Source organism: Neolamprologus brichardi, chromosome 17 (genome assembly GCF_056152115.1).
Source record: "Neolamprologus brichardi isolate AB-2024 chromosome 17, ASM5615211v1, whole genome shotgun sequence".
Classification (NCBI taxonomy): domain Eukaryota; kingdom Metazoa; phylum Chordata; class Actinopteri; order Cichliformes; family Cichlidae; genus Neolamprologus; species Neolamprologus brichardi.
Window position 1 is genome coordinate 24,767,368 of NC_142120.1, and position 25,193 is coordinate 24,792,560.

Here is a 25,193-nt window from a genome sequence, read left to right on the forward strand (position 1 = left end):
ATGACTCTCCTGCTGCTCAAGAAAACTGCAGCCCAAATCTGATGCAGTATGCTTTTTTATGGTGCCATATGTGCATGAACACACATGTTGCAAAAATGGGCGTATGCGCACACATACCCACATTATATTGAAAGATACAAATGTTGGCTCAGCCTCCGTGTAGGAAAGTATGAAACGTTAGGGCTGAGATCAGGGCTACTTGATAAGACACAAAGTACTCAGCAGCTGTGAGACCCCTCCTTATTTCCCCTGCTGCATTTTGCATACAGGCAGGTTTTGTCACTTAGTGTAAATGGTAAATGGTAAATGGCCTGTATTTGTATAGCGCTTTTACTAGTCCCGCCTAGGGACCCCAAAGCGCTTTACACGTCCAGTCATCCACCCATTCACTCTCACATTCACACACTGGTGGAGGCAAGCTACAGTTGTAGCCACAGCTGCCCTGGGGCAGACTGACAGAAGCGAGGCTGCCATATCGCGCCATCGGCCCTTCTGGCCAACACCAGTAGGCGGTAGGTGAAGTGTCTTGCCCAAGGACACAACGACCGAGACTGTCCGAGCCGGGGCTCGAACCGGCAACCTTCCGATTACAAGGCGAACTCCCAACTCTTGAGCCACGATCGCCCCTAGAGGAAAACATCTTTTGACCAGTATGTTGACAATTTTCCCGATGCCTTTCTTGCTCATTGTGTTCGACATTTCTGCGCTAATATAATAAGCAGTTACTTTGTTGATTTTGTGAGGTTTTTTTTGATACCTTGGTTTCTGGTGGTGTTCAGGCTTGCTTTATGAATGTCTCACATTCATAAACTATATTTGATTAACTATATCAGCCACTATACAGTTTTTCTTCATGCGTTCATCATATACTGTAGCTAATTATGTGTTTTCAGGTGTTTGAATAATCTAAAAATTATCTGTAGCATATGACTGTAGTCAAGTACATTCAGGAATCTTTTGCTCCCTAAACCAACAATTTCTGGAACAGAGCAGTTGAATCAGATGTGTTTCATACCTGCAGAGCTGAAGATGTCATTTTTCTACTTTTACAATCATTTGTTAAACATGTTTCTCATTTTGTTGTAACAAGCTGTGTGGTCAGTAATGAAATGCAGCCTGCGATCAATTCTGGTTTTCAGTCTGTTTTTTTCAATTCATTTAAAAAGAAATGAAAAAGCATAACTACTACCATACTTTAAAAAAGATTCATTTTTAACTTTTGTCTTAATTAGAAAAACAAGAACTATGTAAGAATTTCTTCTTAAATAGTTAAATTATGGTCCCGATCAAAAGTTTAAGACCACTTGAAAAATGGCAAAAAATCACATTTTGCTCGGTCGTATCTTAACAAGGTTCCACGTAGAGCTTAAACATGCAACACGAAGAAATGGGTACGTGACAAAACATTTTTTTGAGCATGCAATTTATTGAAAACCATGCTTGAACTGAAACAGGCCGTTTTAAAATCTAATCCTAAATACTTTTTTTTTGTTTTTCGTCAAATCTAAGTTAGAATTGGTAAACTTAGATGAAAATTAACAAGTTCAATTTTTTGAGATATGACTTGAAAATACCAAAGCTCTTCCCCGTGGTATCATAAATGGTATTATGTATATACAAAATATTTTCCTGGGCATCGGTAGTGAGTTTGAAGCTTTCCTGACACTGGGTCGTCACGTCAGGAATGATATGATAGACTGAAAATGAGAATAGACCGTATGCCTGTAGTAATTATACTAATGCCTAATGGAAATAATGTAGCATGCTAGCTTTGTACTACAAAGCCTGAGAGACCCTGATTGTTCTTTGACTTGCCATTACTCCTTAAATTATAAAGATGGATCTTATTCATTGCACTTAGCTTTTGTTATTCCCAGTGGCCTACATACGATAAACATTATGATAAAAACACGTCTCATTGATCTCAACATTATTGCATCATTCACACAGCAAAGTTATTTATTTATTTTATTTGCTGGGACAAATCCAGTTCAGGTTTAGGTACACCTCAATAAATCAAATCATGACTTGAGGATTTTCTGTGTTGTACGCAGAGACTTAATGTTTCCAGGTATAAAATTTTGTGTAATCCTCTGATTCTTGCAAATTAAACATTGAATTAACGAGCTGGAACTTGGCTCACTCTGGTCCAAACTGCAGCACTGACTGTGCATCTTTCTGCCATTTTGGGGACCATTTCTCACTCTGTCTGTTTTCATGGCTCAGAGCTTCTTAGTTACCAAAAGCTGTGGTGTTTTTCAAGTTTTACAACAGAGGTTATTGTGTATTTCTGCACATATTTCACATGCAGTTTTCTATCTTTTTCAGTCAAGCGGCCACATTACAAGAACACATTTATATAGACACAATGGAATCGCATGGCCGGTGTAAAACTTTCAAGAGTCAGTCATGTTTTTGGGAAAATTATTATTTTTTTTTATGTTGTCAAATCTTAAAGTCAGCATAGTTGTGGTTCATGCAACAAAATAAGATTTTTCCACATACTTTTGGTATAATTACAGAAAATCAAATAAACTTCAGTATGATTATCTTCAAAAATGCAACCCAAAGAAGCCAAATGTTAATGTCAAGCTATAAAACATGATCCAGTAATAATACTGTCAGTTTATGTGGAGAGAGCAGAGATCTTTTGGATAATGTCAGTTACATCCATTCATTTTCAAACTGAGCTTCAACGACGGGTAGAGACTCGAGACCAGGTGTCTCCACATAACACACACCCCTCACATCTGAACACACATGATTGCACACGCATTATTTTGTGTCTTTCAGCTGCTGGATGAGAGCCAGACATTTAATGAGCTTTATCTGTGTGGCAGAGGCGAGCAGCTATATGAAAAGCTATTTAATATCTCAAACCACTCTATTGTTTCTGGCTGGCTGGTCTGAATTGTAATGGAAATTGTTGTTGTGTGTTTTGTGTTAGGCTCTTCACCAAGTACTTTTTATTCTTTAGTAAGATTTTCCAGCAAAATAACGAAAAAATTAGAAATAAGATCACTAAATAAACTTTTAATCTATAAAAACGTGCTGTCACATTGTCATTGTGTTGAGTCAAGAATCTGAGCTCACCCCTTGTGTCTTATATCTGATAGTGAGACAACAGGGAATACTTTCATTGTGTTCAAAATCATTGGACTTTATCCGTGATCATCGCCTGGCCAAATAATCAAATAACCGTTTTCCCCCAAACTGAAACACGCTCATGAATCTGTGTGTTTGTATGACTAAAGAAAGGTCTGATTCCAGCGTTATTGAGCTTTTCCTCCCACAAATAATTTTCTCAGTGCGCACAGAAGAGGACGAGGAGGTGAGATGTGACATTTTACTTTGTGACATATTCTGAATGCACCCCACTGCTCGCAAAGAAACCTCCCTCTTCTAACATTTTCACTGCTTATTCCTGTCTCCTCTCACTGTAGCCAACAATGTGGCTGCATCCAAACTGCTCCACCTACTAATGAAGAGATCCACAGCAACCATCTTATTATCTGGCCTGTGGTTCAACAGTGGGTTATTTACTTCATGTCCCCCAGCGTGACTGAGCAGGCCAGTGAAGGTCACCTCACACTAGGAGAGGGAGGCAGGCTGGAGATGACCTGCTGAGCCTGACCTCAGATTAAAGCACACCTCATCTATCATGCTTTCTTTCTTTGTTTTCATAGTTTTTTGTTACCACCCTAATCTCATGGTATGTCATAGTGTTATGGTGTTGGTTTTAAATGCACGCCTTCCTCTTTTGGAGTTTTGTTTTATTGCATCCTGATAGTTGTATCAAGTATTGTACAATTAAAGGTTACTGTCAGCTACTCTGACCTCATATTAACTTCACACCCAGGTCACATGGCTGCAATCCAGAGATTTTACTCACTTCTCCCAGGGTGACACATCATCTTTTACAAAAACAGCTTTGCATTAGATTCATTTAACAGTGACGTGGCTCTGATATATCTGATATACGCATGGAGCTTGCGGCTTTCATTCCTCCAGTGTCGTTCCAGACATTTGGAGAGTTATTCCCATGGTGCACTGGACTTTCTTTTAGTTTTTGTGCTTCAAACCTGTAAACTTGTGACTACGCCCACTTAGAAATATTTATCTATCAATCTATCAATCTATTTGTTGAGTTGTGAGCAGCAAAAACTAGAGTGTGGCACTTCTTACTGTTACATTTGATCTGTATTTGAGCTGTTCCTGACAGTTGTATATTGGATGCTAAAAGATGGCGATCATTTGAAGTTTCTTTCGTCCTTTGTTAAACTTCATATAATAGTTTACCACGTTTACTGGATAGATAACAGAATGTATTCAAATATCTCCACAGTGACTTAGTGAGACGGTGCAGATGTGGAACATTTGTGGGTGTTTTTTTTGCATACTCTTCTTCTTCTCCTCCTTCTTTTCCTCCTCATTCTTTGTTCCTGATCACACTGTTTATTTGGGTGGGCAAGTATGACCTCATGGTGACCAGACAGTGGAGTTACTTGTCTGTTTGGCTGGGTGTACGCAGACAATGGACACATCTTCACACTGATTTTAAAGTTTAGTAGTGACTCAACAGAGTCCTGGAACATGTTGAAAAGCTTGTAGCTGGGTTTATAGTTTACAGGTGACCTGGCTTCCTGTGATGTGATTACTGCTGTTCAGAAAGCGCACCTTACAACACAAAATAGCAGCGAGATGAGAGTTAGTCTTGGAGCGTTTCAGCAGTCATCGAATCAGTTTGAAGACTGTTCAAGTTTAAGTGATAAACAATTGAAAACATAGAAGGAAAATCTGATGCTGTAGCAGCTGGAAAAATACCTCTTAACTTTTGATCCTTTATCTTGCTTCATGCTAGTTAGTTCTTCTGCTGCTGGTGTGTACCATAGTAACAGCCTGAAAAGTGCTTTCAATCTACATATTTGAATAGCTAACAACTTGTAAATTACAAGTCATTGGCTATTGGGGGCTTGCAGTGAATACTAGTCTAATTTTTATATTCTACATTTTCTGTTAATATATTTGCTCTGATACAGACTTTTGGATGCACTCTTCCACAGTCCAGCCTTCCTATTGTTCCCCAGATGTAATCTTTTTCAGCACAACCCCCTTTTATTCAGTTACTACTATTAATAATAGTTAGTATAAAGTGGCTTAAGTATTCAGATTTAAGAATTTTATCTTTTTTTTTTTTTTTAATGCCTTGAGCAGCGATGGGTGAACGACGTGAATGTTTTATCTATATTAGAAGTACAGAGCCAGTTTACAGAAGTGTCAAATGCTGGATCTGACCCATATTTTAACATTTGATTGTTTTTGAGAAATAAGATACTGTCGAGTCATACAAAAGAAGGAAGTTCTGACAAGTTTATTGATGCTTTGATGGGCAGGACTGTACTCTGTGTCCTGTGATTGGGTTTTCTGTGTTTATCTATCTCTCCCTGTCTCTTTCTGTCTGAGTATTTCTGAAAAGTCCAAACCCGTGTGGAAAGTACAGTTTGTGCTCTATGAGGTGTGGGCGTTGTCTGCAGTGCAAGAGGAATGTGTGGTGAGGTCGTTTTCTTTAGTCCAGTGTCTGCAGTTCTGTTAGAGAATGAACCTGCAGCCAATTCACAGGTTGTAATATAGTCATTTGTTACTGTGTTGCCACGGTTGCCATGGACAACAGCACCCAGAGGCAGAGATGATGGGCTCTTACTGATTAACCATGAACCCCTGTTCCTCTGTACAGATTTACTGCTGGGGGCTCACCAGCTTTTAAACACAAAATGCTGTTTGTGGGAAGAGCCTTTAAATTTTACTTAAAGAAATTTGAAGGAACATTGAGCCCACGTAAAGTGTCAGTGAGATGATGTGGTTGCTTATGTTGAAGTAAATGAGCGTGAAGTTAGTGATGCCTGGAGCTGTCATTTTGTGGCAACACAAAAAAAATCTGAATATATTTTCCTGACAGGTTTCTTGCGTGTCAGGATCTTGTCTTGTGATTTTGGTATTTCTGCTCATTTAATTTTTGTTCTCCGTGGTGTTATATGTGGGACTGAGGATTGTCATTTGGGATTTTATGACTTGTTTTTGGAGTTAGAGCTTTGCATGTGGACAAACAGTTTTCCACAAACCACAGCTGAGGATAGGCAGCAGCTGTCCTGGCTCACTTCACCCTCTCTGCATTGCCTGCTTCGGCCTCCATCATTCACATCCATCTGTCTGACTACTTTCCTCTTTCCTGTTATTGCTTTCTTCCTGGCTTTTCATTTCTGCATTCGTTCTTCTGGCTCAAATGCAGCGAGAATACATCAACCTTGTATTAACTCTGATTACTAGCTTTGTATTTACACACAAATGCATGTGTATACACACACTGAGCTCTTATGGGGACACTCCTGCCTCTTCACCCACTGACGGAGGGGAAGTATATATGATGCAACGTTATCCTGTTCAGACAGAATTTGTTGTTGCACAATTTCATGATGCAACATACTGAATGATCTTAGCTGGCTTACTGACCTGTCTTTTAATGCTGGTTCAAGTATGTTTATGGTAGCAACTAAACATTGCATTGCATTATGTTACATGAGCGCTTCCCTGAGGCCTCTGGGTATCATTCCTGCTCCCGTATGGCCTTCGGGAAACTAGCGTGTCTGCAACCGTCGACTGCAGAGCATCCAGTCTCGGATCAACTGCACCGTCTAACTCTTACAGGGATGCGTTGTTCGGCTCGTCAACATATCTGTTGTAGCAGTATTGTATGCTGCGTTGCAGATACTTTGGCCAAATACTGGTGATATAAATGAAGCAACTCAACCTGTGTGAAGTATTTTCGGCTGGGCGTTTTGTACCTGAAGTTGTGTGTTTTGACCAACACGTGAAACCAGATATTTAAAGAAAGTTAATAAATGGCTGTTACTATCTTAATGAGTCTTTATTATACGGCATACCACAGAGAAAAGCCTGTTCTGACATTTGGCTCTGTGGTTTATTTTGAGCACCTGACGTCTCTTTTTGCTTCTCATTCATAAACTGTCTCCATGCTCTTTCACATGATTCTTGCTTAGGTGGTAGAAGAGGTTTGTTGTGTCTGTGTCTGTGGTGGGGAGCTGTTTACTGCAAATTTTAAAAGTACAGTTTTCTGCTCCGTGTCAGACTTTTCAGAACCGAACAATGTCCACGCCACAGAGGTAGCCGCTCGTTGAGGAATGAGCTCGTCCATTTGTTTTGACTGGTCGCTCTGTGGTGCCGTGGCAACTGTTGCAAACCGTCATCAAAAGGAATGAAAAATGTTGCAGTGAACGGTGTGGTACTGCGATCACCTGACACAAAATATGAATGGGGGTTGAAATGTTTGTTCAGTGATGCTCGTTCACAGCGGATGAAGATTTACTCCTCACTTAACCACATATCTTCCTGGTCCTAAATATGAACACTGGCATCATTCAAAGTCACTCCAAAAATTTAAAATCTTTCAAGTATTTTACCAGACCACCTCGTTGTTATGAAATAAAGATCTAAGCACATAAAAGCAGAGTTAAAAAAAATGAAATTTAAATCTTTTAACATGTTGTATGTAACATTATACTAAAAATTTGAGATACCCGAAAATCTAAAGTAAGCTTGTTGACCATTAAACTAGACTTAAAAAAGCCATTCACATAACATCAGTTATTTGAATCTTCTTGTATTTTCTGCCTACATGTATGTGCCACATGTCTATAGTAAACGTGATCTTCTATTGGCAAAGAAAGCTTAACAACTAAAAATGAAGGGAATAAAAGAAAAAAATTGCTGGCCTGTTAAATTCTGTTTGACTGTTGACTGCAGCGCACTTGTACTTCTGCTGTGGTCAGCCTGAACACCCACAAATGTTGGATGCTATGGCAGTTTCCCCACTAAACAAAACATTAACAGCTAGAAACCTGCTGTTTAACCCTTCACTCTGCACGCTGCTCTGTGCTGTGTTCTTGCATCGGCAGCATTTCACTTGCAAGTGCTTGTGGTAATTTTGCAGCATTTCCTTAGTTCATTGAACAGTTAAGGCACCCTGATCATGTTTTGGATCTGTCGGTGTCTTTTGCTGTCAGAGAAGTCATGTAAAAGATTGCATCATTATTCATGTTGTTATTATTATTATTATTATTATTATTATTATTATTATTATTATTATTATTATTATTATTATTATTATTATTATTATTATTATTATTATTATTATTAATAATAATAATAATAATAATAATAATAATAATAATAATCTATATATTCATGTATTTGTTTATGTTTTGCTGTGTGGGTGTAAGATTCAGTGAAGTCACAAGGCTGCGGTTGAGCTGCTCCACTGGGGACAGTTCCACTTACTTAACTCGTGTGATGCACGAACCACTGTAACAAGTTTTTTCTCTCTCTCTAAATGATAGAGGGATCATCATCCTTGAGCTAAGCTGGGAGCTTGTTTTCAGGCCCACTTGATGACAGATGTGATGGATTGTGGTCTGGTGTATGTTACATTAAAGTGTGGCTTAGAGCTCTGTGGGACATGACAAAAGATTAATGTCGACCCAAATGCAGTGAAGCAGTAGCATGAGTTTGGAGGGAGCTGTGAGCTGGAGAAGGAAGAGAGAAGAGAGGAAAGGAGAAGAAGGTTGTGAAAAACTGGTTTTACTTCCTTCTTACGGTTATGGGTCTGTTGTTTGTTGAATTACATTAGCATTTGTTATTCTTAATTGGTTTCAAACTTTTTAAAATCTCTTTCTGAAAGCTTTTCTGAGTGTTCATGTGTGTTTTAACCTTCTTTGTGGTGTAAACATATATTAATTTGGTTCTTTTTAAGAACTAAACTCTAATACCATACACATCACTGGATTTCAAAGGTCTCAAGAGGCAACAGTGGCCCTCTCCTTATCTTCTTTGGTTCTTACTCCCAAACTGTTATCCTGAAATACAAGTTACCATGTACCTATGCAGTACTGTACATTAAGCTTTAAAAAAAGGGCCTCATTTATCACAGATGGGTGCTTTGAATTGTGAATAGAAGTTCTCAAAACAAAAATACAAAAATAGTCTTTTTATAGCAGATACCATTAGAATACCAAAATCAGTTTCTTACGTAATTTTGTCAAGTGAGTAAATGTTCCTGTCCTCCAACCTTCTGTCCCTACCAGCTGACTAAAAGGTAATGTCACTTAAGCCCTTTTTTTTGTTGCTGTTGCTTTCATACATTCATTCATAAACTTGCTGAATGTACTTACAGAGCTGCGTTACATGCATAATGCACCATTGGTAGTGACCACTGCAGAATGCTTTGTTCATCAACGTTTTGTATTCAAAGAGGAACAGGTGGCAAAGTCAACGACATGCCAAAAACTCAATGTCCTGGAGTGGCTACTGCAGTCTGGCTCCAAAAAGTCAATCCCTATAGAGACACCTATGTTAAAATGTAAAAACCTTACAGCAGTAAAAACATGTTTACAGCGTGAAACAAGCAAACAAAAAAGCTTTGGGTTCTATGGATACCTTTGTCCTTTGTAACAGCTTCACAGTCAGTCCATTTATACAGTATCTGTTAACTTGTTCATCCAGACTTTGTTAAGGCTTAAAGGTAGAGGTGTGGCTGATTTGATTGACAGCTCCATTCTAGGTCTCGTCTTCAGTTTTTCAAGTCACTGAATTGCCACACTTGAACTGTCCGTGCCTTTGGAGCATTTTTATTGGAATTAAGTGTCAAGAAATTGTAGTATGTTATTAATCATTTTCTTGATGCTAGTTGGCACTGATGTGCATTTCTGAACCTGTACAGTTTGTGGATGTAGCACCAAGCTAATTTTGCACCCCACCATCAGGAGTAGCATCACTGTAAATAATACATCCTCTTGTCCCATAACTGATTTCCCTTTCCAAACAAAACTTTCCTTTGTTGCAGCAGGTAGAACTAATCGGCTCCATTAATACCTGGACACCCATCACAATTGGAAATGTATCTAGCTCTCATCTGTGTTTACTTCCCAGTGACAGATGTACAGTATGTGTTTATAGCAGCAGTCTTGTAAAGCTGACTCTGTGACAGTGTGTGTGTGTGTGTGTGTGTGATGGATCACAGCTGATACTTGATACTTCTCTCTCTCTCTCTCTCTCTCTCTCTCTCTCTCTCTCTCTCTCTCTCTCTCTCTCTCTCTCTCTCTCTCTCTCTCTTTCTTTCTCTCTCATACACACACGCACACACGCACACACGCACACACACACACACGCACATACACACACACACCTCTTTCCTCTTTGCTGTCTTCTATGTTAATACATTTCATTTTAGTCTCTACAAGAATCTTGGATCAGCAGATTACTTGTAATCACAGCTTCCTTAGCAGATTGCGTTCTGTCTGCCACCTGCTGGTTGCAGTTGGAGTTGCAGCAAGTTGAATGAGGGCGACAATCAATTCAGATGTATTCAGCCAGTGCTGCAGTGCTCTGCGTGTCTTGCGGGGAAGAAAAATCTGTGTAATCACTGACTTTCCTTCCCCACAAGACATCCTGTCAGTAGTTGCACAGACGTGGCTGTAGCAACTCAAGGTGTCCATCAACAGTGGTGCAATGATACACAGTAATCAGTCTTACATTGGCCAGGGAGAGTTGTGCTCTCATTGCAAGCAGAAACAAGGCACTGCGATTATACTGTTAGTTTTTGTTTTTCTTTGTCCACTTCAGAATCAATGTTCTGTATCTGCTACTTCTTTCTTCTACTAGTTGTACTTCATTTATCTCTCTACAAAACCTATGAGATTTAGAAACATGACAATTCATGACATGCTTCTTAACTGTAAAACAAATAAGTAAATAAAATAAGAGACACTTTAAGTGGCGAGAGAGAGAAAGTGCAAGAGAAAGGAATAATCACTTGGTTGCAGTCAGGTTATGAATCCATGTCACAGACTGTATTTAAAAGACGGACAGATATGTCACCCACTGGTATGGGACTTGAAGAATCAGCATTAGTATTGAAGCCATTGCTGCATCCTTGTATTGTGCAGAGATACAAATACTGATAATAGTTGCTATAATTTTACCCAGAAGTCTGCATATTGACATGTTGAATGAATTAAAATGAAGCAGGCTGACTCCTGCTTGCCAGAAATGTGTAGCGCTTCATGCATGCATTTATGTGATGTATTTTCAAGTGTCCCAGTCATTGTTGCCTGTGGGTATATTTTTGTATAATATATTTCTTTTGTGTGATTCTTGCCAACAGTACCGCATGAAAATATGCTGTTTACCTCTTATATGTTGTTGACCTGTTGTGACAGCTCTTCTAAGCTCTTCTTATAATCTCAGACAGTATTCAAACAGGCAGAAAAGCTATTAAAGTAGCTTGCATTGGGAGACTTTGGATAAATGCACATTTAAGAATTATGTCTGAAATATTTTTTTTTCAGAAAAGTCTTCAGTGTCTCATCCTCAATGAATTCTGGCCTTCATAGAAACGACTGAAGTGTGAAAGTGTTTTGTGACTGAGTATAATGTGTGATTCTAGCTGAGTGGCGGCTGATGTGAAGCAACACGCGCATAAGGTTTACATATTAATACTGCATGGAAGTACTGAATATTCATCTTCTGCTGTAATTTATTACTACAGCTTTAAGTATTGGTTACAAGTTGCACATGATTACACTGTGTTTAGTGGGTTTAAGGGACGCGGTTGGAGACTAGCGGAAGCTTTCACTAAAACTCCTTCATACATGTGGCCGTCTGGGAGCTCTGTGTGTGCATGTTGTGAGCTGTCCAGATGTTTCTGGAAAAGCCTTGTCAAGCATTGGGCTGCGCGCAACGGAGATGAGGATATGAGCCCAGGCAGGCCCTGTTTCCATGGCAACAAAAGAGATTTCCAAAATCATGTGAACCTCCTGCGTTTGTGTTTATGTGTATTGGCTGTACTTGGGGATATCAAGGAAGTTCAGAGGAACCTTCTTTTATTAAACTGACAAACTGAATTAGGCTGTCCACTTGGTCTGCAGCTGCAGAGTTTTGATGGAGAGGCTGTTGTGGCTGTAAGTGTTAATGACACAGCAAGCATGTCTTGTACTGTCTGTCAGTTTAATAGCATGGGAAACAGTACAGTGTGTGTGTGTGTGTGTGTGTGTGTGTGTGTGTGTGTGTGTGTGTGTGTGTGTGTGTGTGTGTGTGTGTGTGTGTGTGTGTGTATGTGTCTGATGTGGTAGTTTGAGAAGTAGATTTGGTGCTAGTGGGTGCTTTGCTTTAATTTTGGCTGTAAGCCTACATTCATGGGGATTTTTCTGCACTATTGTGAGTTTAAGTTACACAAAACATTTATTTTAGAATTTTTTATTCCTAAATATATATATATAAAAAAACCCTCAACTGTGACTTCTAAAACTTTGTCAATAACTAGAAAGTGTAGATGAGCATCAAATCAAGTAATGTGTGTCCCTTTGTTTTGTGTGTAAAATAAATAAAAATGTGGTTAGGCTGAAACTGCTATTCAAACATCTGCAGTGTTGTCACCCAAATAGCATCTTCTTCTTCAGTGATGTCTATGTAGAACTGTTATTACCTAGAGATTACATGCTAGTCTAGTGAAACTGTAATGTTTAAAGACTATTGAGTAAAGTGGAAATACATCACAGTCAGGTATGCTGAAGAAGATAAACTGAGGTATGACCTGCAACCAAGATTTCGAAGAATTCTTTCACTATAGACTCTACCTTGCTATCTTTTACTGCTTATTTAATCTACATAATCTCTTTAGCCACAACATTAAAACTACCAGTAGGTAGTCTGATTATGTTGTTATAGTAGCATCTATAAGGGGGTGGGATGTAGATACCCCATATCACCTGATACCAGGTACACCTACAGAGGTGTGGTTAAGCCCACATCGCAACTGCTCAGAGCGGTTTTAGCATTAGCAAGGGGGATCGGCAAATGTATATATGTTTTTTCTTTCCTCTTGCGTATATTTGGAACCAGCTGAAACTTTAGATTTTCGACCTTGGTGGCTGTAAAGGATATCAAGGAAACATGGGGGAAAAAAGATGAATCATGTGTCTTACTTTAAGCTTTGTGACTCTACTTTTATGGCAGAGATGACATCTGATTCTGCTGAGTTTGACCAGAGGTTATTTGAGAGCAGTATGACCCAACACATGTGAGCAAAGTCTAATGTTTCTTGTTCTTCTTTCCTCCTCATCTCTTTCCAGAAGGAGTTTGCAGCTCCTCCTCCTCTGCTCTTCCGGAAGCTGAGTAATCCTGACCTATCACCTGCGGCAACTGCTGCTACCAAATCCAAACTGCACCGACAGCTGAGCCAGGATGAGAGTCGGGCCCGACGTAGCAGCATGGCCATGACTGGTAATGAACACGTATACACACCTGCATATCTGAAAACAGGACAAAATCCCTTGACCAAGATGTCCATGTAGATGATGATGTCTATGTAGATGATGATGTCTATGTAGGATTAGTTTTTAGGTTAGGAAAATATAGAAATGTGTAAATAACAAACTAGGAGTGCATTTATTTATCAAAACATGAAGTTTATAATATTTAAAAGAAATATAAATTTATGTTTATGGCGTTACTCTCTAATATGAATATTTTTTTTATTTGCAAATATTACTTTTTATATATTGAGCTTTTGTTTGTAACTAGAAGCTCTAAGTCTAGTTAAATGTGGCCCTGCCCACACTTTAGCTGTGCCAGGCTCCTGTGTTATCTATGAAAATTCCACCTCACATTTACATCCACATTTTACCAAAGAGAGGTCATGTGGTGACAATCCTCCTCCACCGAGGAGATCATGTTTTTGGTAGTGTTTACTTGCGTATGTGTCATTATTCTATCTTTTAACACGACAGGTCAAAAAGTTTGGATGAATTCTGATAAAATGTCGTGGGGGCGTAGAATGGCCTCATGATATCGTTCCACCGAAATTTGGCTTATAACCACAAGGTCTTCAAGGTCAGCTTGAAAATGTATCAATATATAGAAAGTACCATCTAAGGAGTTAAAATATCATGTCAGATCTGACCTTTGACCTGGCCTTCCAGGGCAATAGATTAATCTAAAGGTCAAAGTGATGAAGTTTGAGATGTATTTCCTCTTTGCCCCCACCTCCTCAGGTAAACAGCTGCTGCCTCTGTCCAGCAGTCTGCATGCTGGAGTTAGTCAGCTGGCTTGTCAAGGCAACTCTGGGACTTTTGGAGCACCTGGGGCTATTGGGGGAGCATCTGCAGGAGGAGAGGCCAACAACCTGGTCCGTATGAGGAACCAGGCTCTGGGGCAGTCTGCCCCTTCTCTCACCGGACTGGTCAGTATCAAAGAAAAAAATTGTGCATATGTTGAAAGGGAATCTACAAAACAAATCACACTTACAGTTATTTACACTCAGATTAAGTCTTGAAGAAATAATCAGGAGATAATTGTGATTCTTCCAAATGTTCTCTGTGCCATCCTAGATATCACCCGAGCCCAGTATGGCTTACTTTCAGATTACATCACATGCAAAATTATTGGACAAATGGTTCATATATATAGAGAGAGAGTCCTACAATTGGCATGTAATGTGCAACCTTATGACTGGGGTGTAAAAACAAGAGTTTTAAATGTATTTGTGGTCTTAGGAAAATGAATGTAGTCTAAACGTAGTGTGTAAAGCCTGCAGACTCACTGTGAGCCAGTCCATCGCAATATAGATTTTGTGTGTTAGACTGAAACTGTGCCAGCTGACTGCAGGGAGGTAGACTGAGGATGACTCAGGCTTTTGTGTTTATGTGTGTGTCTGTGCGCGGTGTGCGTGCCACCAGCTCCACACACAGACACTTCCCATTCACAGAAAGGGCTGCACACTGCTGAGACAGAAATGAGAGAGAGAAGATTTTTCATGTGATGTGTATATTTGTATCTGCATTTATGTGTTTGTTTGGTCAACATGCAGCACAACGCTGACATCATAGAGCTGTAGTATGAATGAATTATGTGTAAATGCAGGTTCCTGATGTTGATTTTTGTGTTCCTTTGCTCTACTGTGACCCCTGTTGGTTGCAGGAGGGATTGAAGGACTCAAAGGGGTTTTCTGTCCTCTGGTCTATTATTTATCCAAAACATCCTCAGATATGTTGAAATCATAATTTTTGAACCTCTCTCAAAATCTTTAGTGTTTTCTGAATGAACCCTGACTTTCTGTTCATTTATGAAATGGATATTGTCTCTCTGTGTTTGCCATGCTTTAGAAGTGTGTTGACCACATTAGTAATTTACACAGTACCTTCCATTATTAATTTAAATTGTAATTTATTATTCATCTCCAGCCTTCTTCTCTGTGCACATAATGATTACACATGCAGTTTGAATCTGTCTCATGCATAGACATTAAGCTTCTCGTCATGTGAAAATGATGAGAAGCTTAACAAACTGCAGCTGAATGCTACCAACAGATGGCAGTGTTTAATAGGAAGAACTTCAGCAGGCCATTAATCTGATACTGAATCCACTTTGTTGTGCCAGGTGTGTGGACAGTGCATTTATATAATCTGTAGTGAGTGTGGAGAAAAATACATGAATCTAAAATGAATCATGTCATCAGTTTACTTTGGATATCTTCATAATTAGCCTTTCACTCTGAAAGTCTCTGAGAGGAACTGGTCAGTGCAGCCAGAGCAACATTGTACCATGGATTCAAAATGGAAAATACAATGTGCAGAGTTATTCTAGTTCAGCAAATAATCCCAGGTGGTTATTTCTCAAGGGTACGTTTATTAAAGTATTCTTGGCAGACTTTCTGACTTCTATCGCACTCACTTTTCTTGCATCTCTTACTAAACCAAGCTTCACACACATTATATTTTAGTCCAGTGTGACTCATCAGACTGACAGCTGTTAGTTTTTATAGTTGCATTTCATAGTTAGTCTATAGTCATAGGATTAGGAATAGGACAACCATCTGAGTCCTGCCATGTTTTATTTATTATTTATACTTCCCTTTTGATTTTGGACTTTTAGTTAGGACTTCTAAAGGCACCTGTGTAATCAAGTGTAACACCTCAGCTTTATTTTCTAGGTTAAAAAGACCTGGGTTGTCATGTGAGTCCCTTCCGAGTGTTCCAGTTTCCTCCAGCAGTCCAAAGACATATATGAAAGGTTACCTGGTGATAAATTGGTAGTAAGATGTGGTTGTGGGTATGCATTGTTTTCCATGGAAATTATAAGCAAATGTAACACATGACTGCTTAACACTTCAACAATAAAGTAACTTAACCTCGTAGTTCTTCCGGAGCCTGAACAATATTGTCAGGCGAACCAGTTGTGGTGTTTGTGGTGAACCAGTCTTAGTGTTTCCACCTTTACTGGCAACAGTTTTCTTGCATATTTTACATAAACAATGTTTATGCGTGTCACATAACAATCCATATGAACGTCCAGGGCCTTTTCTAGAAGAACATTGTGCTGTAACAAGATGGTCAGCTTGCACATCCCTAGTATTATTGCTTTTGTCAGGAAATGGCCCAAAGTGAAAAATGCACCTACCAAGTTGAAACTCGACACTTTAACATGTATCTTGTTACATATTTATCTTAGAAGCAGGGTGGATATTCTCTGCAAGACATACATGAATGCAAATAATTAAGATGGGAAATAAACAGAGCGGTGTTTCAACATGCAGCACATAGGCCGCACACCTGCTGTCTGCAGACATCGGGGCTTGGCCTAAAGGGAGCTTTACCATGCTGCTGTGTTAGAGCTGCTAGGGAACAGGCTGAGGCAGCTGCATCTTAAATATACATGAGGACATGTTGAGTAATTGCTGTGCTCGTACCGTATCTCCTCTGTTGTGACTAATGGGGACAGTGACGTAGACGGCTGGTGAAGTGGCATGCCAAACTTTGACATCAAAGATGACTAAGAAAAAAACCTCAAAAAACTATATCATGTTGTTTCAAGAAAATTTGCACTAAAGATATTTTTGACAATATAAAAGCCCAGCATCAACCAAAGAATGTTTTATTGATAGTCGCAGCTTGCAGGCAGCAGCATTTATAAGTAAATGAAGGGCATCCATTCTTCTTTCCTAATGAGTTACTGTCATTGAATATACACTACCTAATTTGAAGCATGAATCCTTTGAAACAAGGTGCCAGAAGCAGTAGGATTGCAGTGCAATAGTAGTGATACAGGAAAATATCTCTACTGCCCTGACAATGTGCTGTGCAGAATACACAATCTAGGCAGTGAGCAAAATACTTACTATATAAAACACACAACACAGGGGCCAAGGTTGAGGTTGTTTACTGGACCTCTTTTGTGAAACGTAAACAACTGGAACCGAGCTAGGTTTTTGTGTTAGCGACAGTATCTGCTGCTTGTTGGAATGTAAACGCTGATCATCAGTACCCTTTCTGCTCCAGTGGCTGTAAGAATTCCTATCCTAGAGAATATGGGCCAAGTGTAAGAAATAAAGACTTTTTCATTTTGCCTTCCAGAAACACTACTGTTAGTCTTCTCTCTCTCTCTCTCTCTCTCTCTCACTCACACTCACACACACACACACACACACACTCTGTGTCTCAGGACACAGACATAATAAACACATATACTGTATACAGTATTTATATAAACAGCCATACTGGAGCCACATGCAGTTGTTTCCTTTATCTAAAAGTGGCTCTTATACAGTTTGTGATTTTATTATATAAAAATATTCTTTTCAGTTGCTGTGGAGTCTGTCTGCTGTCAATAGCACCATCTGGTGTCAAGGTAATAATAGGCCACATTAACACTGTTTCACAATAACATTTCCTTAGCATGACTTTCTGGAGCTTAACACTGCACATCCCAAAAACAAGTCCCAAAATGTACAATACCTACTTTTTTAAACGAGCTTTTTTTTTTTTATATAGAAAGTAAATACTTTTTTTTTTTTACTGCCATTACATACCTGTATTGTAACGGAACTTAAAATGGAAATGGACTGTATCAAGAGCTCTGTTAGTCTTACTAACTCAAGGCATGTTAGACTACAAACGATTCATTCATATAGCTTATATAGCTTTATTCTTTTCATTTTGACTAGCTCACATCCCCGGTCATTTTAAAAACAACAAACATATATGTCTTTGGAATATGGGAAGAAACCCTCCAAAGCACAGGAAGAACATGAGCAAAGAAAGAACTGGCTAATTCAAAATACCTTTTTTTTAGTAGAATATACAAATCAAGTTACAGTAATGTACAAAAGTCTTAAGTCTTGATATTTTGCTTCCAAGAAGACAGACATTGCAGTGGTCTTGAGTAGGGCTGGGCGATATATCGAGTTTTTTTAAAAAATATTGATATATTTTCATACGAGATATAAGATGTGACAATATTGTTTATATCGATATAGTATATGTTACGTTATGATTATACTTGTGGAGCCGCAAGTTTGCCTCTCTTTCGTCCACTTTTGTCTCTACGCAACGTTACTGGGCCTCGCCTCTGTCCTTCACCGAACACAACTCCCCCTCCCTCATAGCTTCACCTGCAGGCAATGACAAAATGAACACGGCAAATCTCCGTTAACGAGTTACCGCGGATCGCCCCGTGCCTGGGGCTGGACGGCGTCAACGTGTTAGCAAGCTAACCGCGCTAACGAGCTAACCGCGCTAATAACCTAAAATCCTTTCATTTTCTCAAAAATCGACAGTGCGCCTTATGTATGAATTCTGGTTGTGCTTACTGACCGCGAACCGATTTTATGTGCTACACGGCGCTCAGCAATCTGTCAAAAATGTTTTAGTACGACTTTGGTAAGCTACGGAGCTGCACCACTTGATGGATTGTCGGAGCATTACGGCTACCGAGGAGCCTCGCGGAGTGATACGTACTGTGCTTCAACGTAATATTACCGTACTGTGTGTGTATAAGGGCCATAAACGGCACCTGTTAAGAGACATGGTTACAAAGAGGATTTCAAACTCCAGGCTGTCAGTCACGCAGTAGAACTTGGGAATAGAGCAGCTGTGAAATCTGTCTGTCTTTGTTATTATGCTCATCCTCTTTTAGTTTACATTTTGACTGCACAATTGTGAGCTTTTTGTTATGCACAAAAACAACATTGTTTTCTTTTATTTATGGAGCATTATTATTTAATAAATGCTCATAATTTATTTTTGAGTAATTTCTTCATGTACATCTACGCTGTATGTTAATAAAAGTGCCTGTGTGACATCTGGGACACAGCTTTGACTAAGAACTCTCTTTTTGTTCTTACCTTATAGCTTTAAAAAAAAATATCGAGATATGAATTTTGGGTCATATCGCCCAGTCCTAGTCTTGAGCAACAGTACTCTTTCAGTTTTCCTTTGATCATTGGCTACTTTTGCACTCATTTCCAGTCTTTTACCTGACAGTAATAAGAATGTTTTTAAGCCACTTGAAACTGATCTATAAATCATTCAAGTGTATAAAACAACACCTAACTCAAGGGATGAATGAGTGCTATGTCTGCATATACAGTGGTCCCTCATTTATCGCGGAGTTACGTTCTAAAATTAACCTGTGATAGATGAAATCTGCGAAGTAGCCAGCTTTATTTTTTACAATTATTATAGATGTTCCAAGGCTGTAAAACCCCTCACTACACACTTTATACACTTTTCTCAGACAGGCACGGACAATTTCACACTTTCCTCTCTTGTTTAAACACTCTCAAAGTTCAAGCCTTGGTAGAAAAATAAGTCCAGTATTATAGAATGAAACCAAAGATCAAAGCCTGTTATCAGGTCCAGAACATGGGAATACAGCAGCTGCCAGAGAATTAAACATTAATGAATAAATGGTATGGAAGTAGAGGAAGCAAGAAGAATGATTTGAGTAAAGTTTGACTTATCTGACTCTTTTGTTTCGCTTAATGTGCCTTATAATGGGATGAGCCTTATGGTCCCCAAAATACGGTAACTTCTACCTTCCTTTAGTATGTCCAGAAGTCCTACTTTTTGTGCGATGGTTAGCATCTTGCTCTGCCTTTTGGGTGGTACTGCAGGTGTCTTTGACGGTGCAAAACGTTTCATCGACATTGTTGTGTTTGTTGGGGAGTAAACTTACAAACATACAGTACAGCACTTCAGAGTCACACTGCTAGCGATTGAAGATTTATGTAAATTTGACAAGATGAACACATTTTGTATTGGACAGGAGACACGACACAAGATTGATTGACACTGGTCTACAGCCAATCAGGACGCAGATGCAAAAGCTGAACCGCATTATCGCAAGGGACCACTATAACAGATAACTTGGCAAAGAACCACTTTGAAATTCTATCTCCAGGCACGTTGTTACTAGTGCCTAATTCTTGACATGAAATTAACGACAGCACGCGAACACATCTGAAAGTCATGTCCTTAAGAAGTAGGAAAAAAATCTAGCAAAGACCTGTTTAAAAAACCTGAGAGGTACATCTGGCCCATCTACTGCGTCTACTAAAGCCTCATCAGAAACGGTCTCAGCGATAGGGTGGCTTTCATTCTTTTCATTCTTCAGGAAGGGGAAAAGGGAAACATCGGTGGAAGCTTTGTCATGGTTTGGGAATGCATTTCGCCATGTCATGTTGGGATTCTTGTCAAATCCCAACTGTCTCAGCTGAACTATGGACACGCACACACACATACACTTACACTGATAAGCACTGATTACCACTGAGGGCAACCTGCATATGGCCAATAAAGCCTTCATTCATTCATTCATTCATTCAAATCAGAAGAAAATACTCTCAGATTTGGATCCACCATGCATGGTTGCCTGGAAAGCATCTGATTAGCAACAGCTTAATTTTTCAGCATGACACAAGATCCCAAACACACTGGAAATGCATTAAAAGCATACCTGGATAGAAAAACACACAGTTGAGCAGTATCAGTCATAGATTGACCTCCGCAGAAGCAGCCTGGGTGAATGAAAGAACAGGCAGGCAGCGTCTAAAGCAGAGCTTTGGAATGGCCTTCAAGAAGCTTTAGAACTATTTCCTGCTTTATAAATGTTATAAACAATAAATTGCAACACTTAGTCTGCTCAGCTCGACTCTCCAACAAGCGTGGGTCTTATGGCCTAACAACTATATGATGGCATTTCAAGGACATTTCCAACTCACACTATTCAAATTAAAATAAAAAGAATACGATTTAAACAGGCGAACTGAAGAGAATTGAAGAAGAACCTAGAGTTTCTTGGGATTTGGGGTTTGTTGGGTTTGTGAAGTAATTTCTTGTAGTTAATTGAGAAGCTGAAGAAGAGTATTTGTAACCAAAGTGTGTTTGGCTGTCAAATGTGAAGGGCAGAGAGAACGCTGGCAGGGCCAGCCGCTGGCCTGACTTCCCATCTCACACCTCAGCAAATAAGAGATTCAGCATCTCCAGTGGAGCATGCTGTGATGAGATGAAAAATATTGTGTAGAAGGAAGGATGGGGGAGTGTGGGGTGGGCAGCAGTGTGACAGGCTGACTAAATAAATCAAGCAATAGCGCAATAACAAAACTTGCACAGGGGGTACAGGAGGTGAGCGAAGGTGCTTGGAGATGGATGAATGCGAGATGGAGGTGAAATAAGGAGCTTTGTGCGGTCTTATGTACCTGCTGTCAGCTCTGTCAGAGGAAGTGCTTCCTATTAAGTTAATAGACTTTTTGCCCACACATAAGGATACGATAATATAGGATGGGATAGGCTGCTACTACTACTACTACTACTACTACTACTACTACTACTACTACTACTACTACTACTACTACTACTACTACTACTACTACTACTACTACTACTACTACTAATAATAATAATATTGAAAGGATTAAAAATCCTCTTCAGCATTTTGTTTATGATTAACACTTGGGATTGTGTCACTAATACACTGGAGGTGCGCCTCCTCTTGCTAAATTTGGCTTTTAGTCAGATATAACCTTGACATAGTTACATTAATACTGAGCAAAAAAAAAAAATCAGTATCTTTCCCAGAAATTACCTGAAAAATGCAGCTAATTCCTTTCATTTTGCTTCCTCAAAGTCAGAAAATGCTGTAAAATGACACTTAATTATCTTTTAGACTAGTCTTGAGCATCATGCCTCACCATAGCCTTATTTTATTTGCATTTGTGTGACAGTTTTTCAGCTTTAATTTTATGCCCCCCTAAATGTTTCTCTTATGTATTGATATTGTTCTTAAGAGTCATTTGTAGATTCACATTGTTCTTGTTTTGTTATTATTTTAACCTTGGTAACATCCATCAATGTCCTGGGTTATGCTTTCTAACTGGTATTAGACTAGTTTAAGTGTAAAATAGTCCAGAACTCCTCCCAGCCCACCTCCTCCAGCTTACCCAGGGGAACACTGAGGTTCTCCCAGGCTCGTCGAGAGATGCAGTCTCTGTAGCATGTCGTGGGTGTATAGCATGTCTGTAGCATGTCGTGGGTGTATAGCATGTCTGTAGCATGTCGTGGGTGTATGTCCCACTGGGCCCTCCTCCCAGTGGGACATGCCTAGAACATCTAACCCAGGAGGAGACCACCTCAAGCTGCTTCTTTCAGAGAAAGCTCATTTCCATCGCTTCTGTCTCCAATCTCATTCTTCACCATCAAAATAACTGACAATAATAGGCATAATAAAAGCTTCAGGCATAGATTAAGAGAGTTATGGTGTTTTTTCTTTGCTCTGTCTGGTGCCAGATGGCTGCATCACATTTACAATTTACTGGCATTGGGCATTAATTAAAATGCTAAGAATTAAATTGAACGACTGGTACATCTGCTTGTTTTTTTTTATTTATTTTTGTCAGAAATCTGTTTTTATTTGTATCATATGTTTCCCACATTTCTTTGAGAACATCCACTGTTTTGATGTTGGACATTGCTCTGAGGAATGCTCAGTCATAAGCAAACACATTTCCACTCGCTGTTTCTTTTTCTTTGCTCGCACTCTCTCAGATTAGTTTTCAGCTCACTAGACAAACTTCATTTAGTTCTTTTATCTCTCTCAAAATGATAAAATGAGACTGGATCTTGGTTATGTTTCTTAACAAATTCTGGTACCTTTTCGGGTAAAGAAAAACACAAACACATTTTTACCTTCTGATTTCAGATAAGGCATTGTAAAGTACTTCCTCATATTAATCCACAAAGGAATTTGATCAAATAATCAAATAATAATATTTTTTTTTTCATTTCAGCAATTTGCTAAATCTGCAAAAAAAAGAAAATTCATTTAACAATTTCAAACATCTATGAAATTATTATTATTGGTTGAATATATGCATATTTTATGAACAATAATTAATACGTTTTGTTTTGGGGCGACTGCACCTTCCAGGTAAAAGTCTTTTATTTTTGGTCAAACCGAACATAGTTTGAGATAACTGAAAATGTAGTTTTCATAGCCTTCTCACTGGGGTATGTTTGTATGTATAAATAAAGATTGAGATGCAGGTTGCCAATGAAAGGTTTGCTGGTATGTAGATTTAAAAGTCAAAATGATAATACAATTGCTCCTTGTAAACAGTAATTGTCTGATGCCTAATGGATGCCTTTTTACAGTAGTTTAAGATGTAGGCTATTCACATCCCAGCCTCAGATTATCTGCCTTTTTGTTGATGCTGTGTTAGCTAGTTTATTAGCTTGCATGTGCTGTGAAGACGTGTCTATCCATTTCGTTTTGCATGTCCGCCACTACACAAACCACAGCTAAAACTGAATTAGAGTTTGTGATGGGCTGGATTTGGTTTTGTTTCAGTTATATTTGCCTGAAGAGCAGAGCTGAGGTTGTACTGTAACGGCGAATGAGAGAGAAGTCCGGGGCTGGGCGCTCAGGTCATGTGCCAGCTCACTCCTGGTGGCTACTTGGCGGGGCCTGGCGCCTGCTGCTCAGTCAGGCCTCTTCCGGGGCGCGGAGGGCCCTCGGGCCTCCGGCCTCTGTGCCTGCGGCTCGGTTCACTCTGGCACAGCTGGCTGCCGGCGGAGCCGACGAGCACGCCGGTGCAGCCCCCTCTAGTTTCTGCCCGGTGGCTACTGGGTGACCCCTCGCCTGGGTATCCTCAGCCCTTCCCATGAAGGTGGCACGGATGCCCCTCCGGTGGTCCTCCTTGGGCTCTTGCACTCTGGGACCTCTGGATGTCTGGGGCCTGGATCTCCTCCATGCCTGCTTCATGCCCTGGGGGACAGGGCTATGGCTCTCTACACCCTCTTGCAGACCATTACATGGGGAAACCATTTGAATACAAGCGTGCCGATCCACACAGGTGTGCACACAGGTGTTCACTGTTTGTAGACTTAAATCACACCTTTCTTGGCTGCTACTTCAAAGCACATTGTGCGCTGTCTGTCCTGCGTGCTGCACAACAACATTCAATATTTAGTATTTACTGCTGTTTACACTTAGGTAGATTAATGCGATGGTGTTGTGTATAGTATGTTGCTTTGTTTTGTTTTGTTTTTTTTGTTTGTTTTCTATTCTTTTTCTCTCAACAGGTGATCCCGGAGATATTTTTTTTTCCCCCCTTTCTCACTGTCCCTCTCCCCTTCTGTTTTTCTTTTCCTTCCTCTTTCTTTCTCCCTTTCCTATCCCTCACTCATGTCTGTCCCGTCTGTAACAACTGAAAATAAAATAAAATAAATAATAAAAACAAAGGTCGATCAAATGGACCAATACGGCAATGCCATGATGATCCATTTGGCAAAATAAATCCATTGGGTATCCTTGTTGGTCTTCAGACAACAATTCTGACGGCTAAAGAACCAAATGGGACAGGCAGAAGAGAAAAAAAAAAAAAAAAAAAAAAAAAAAAAAAAAAAAAAAAAGAATGAGAGAGAAGCTGCAGGCAGATGTGGATAGTTTTTTACAATCATTTATTAAAATGTGTTTATTTTGTTGTAGCTAGCTATGAGGTCAGTTTTAAATTACAGACCGTGATTGGTTCGTTCTTTCACGTTGAGTGTCCTGTTTGTTTTTATATTGTCTTTATTTTAGTATAGCTAATACCACACCTGTAATGTTATGCCTTCTTACACTAAATATATGTTTTTGGCCTGATAACGTGACCTCAGTCGTGTCACTCATTTCTGTTAGCTAGCAAAGCAGCTTGCTAGCTAACAAGTAGGCATAGTAGATTTGAACGATTACTAGTCAAACAGTAACTGTGAATATGAATGTCAACTTCAAATTAGTGACTTGTTTAAATT

At 39.4% G+C, this 25,193-nt stretch overlaps 1 protein-coding gene across 3 annotated transcripts in view; it reads left to right on the top strand.

Annotated features, from left to right (window-relative positions):
* The window catches only part of mast2 (microtubule associated serine/threonine kinase 2), a 142,677-nt gene that overhangs the window by 10,726 nt on the left and 106,758 nt on the right, over positions 1 to 25,193 (top strand). For all 3 annotated transcript variants that reach the window (XM_006803612.3, XM_035913285.2, XM_006803613.3), the window contains exons 2-3: positions 13,200 to 13,350; positions 14,121 to 14,308. In XM_006803612.3, coding sequence (XP_006803675.2) covers positions 13,200 to 13,350; positions 14,121 to 14,308 — 339 coding nt within the window. The remainder of the gene's footprint in view (positions 1 to 13,199; positions 13,351 to 14,120; positions 14,309 to 25,193) is intronic.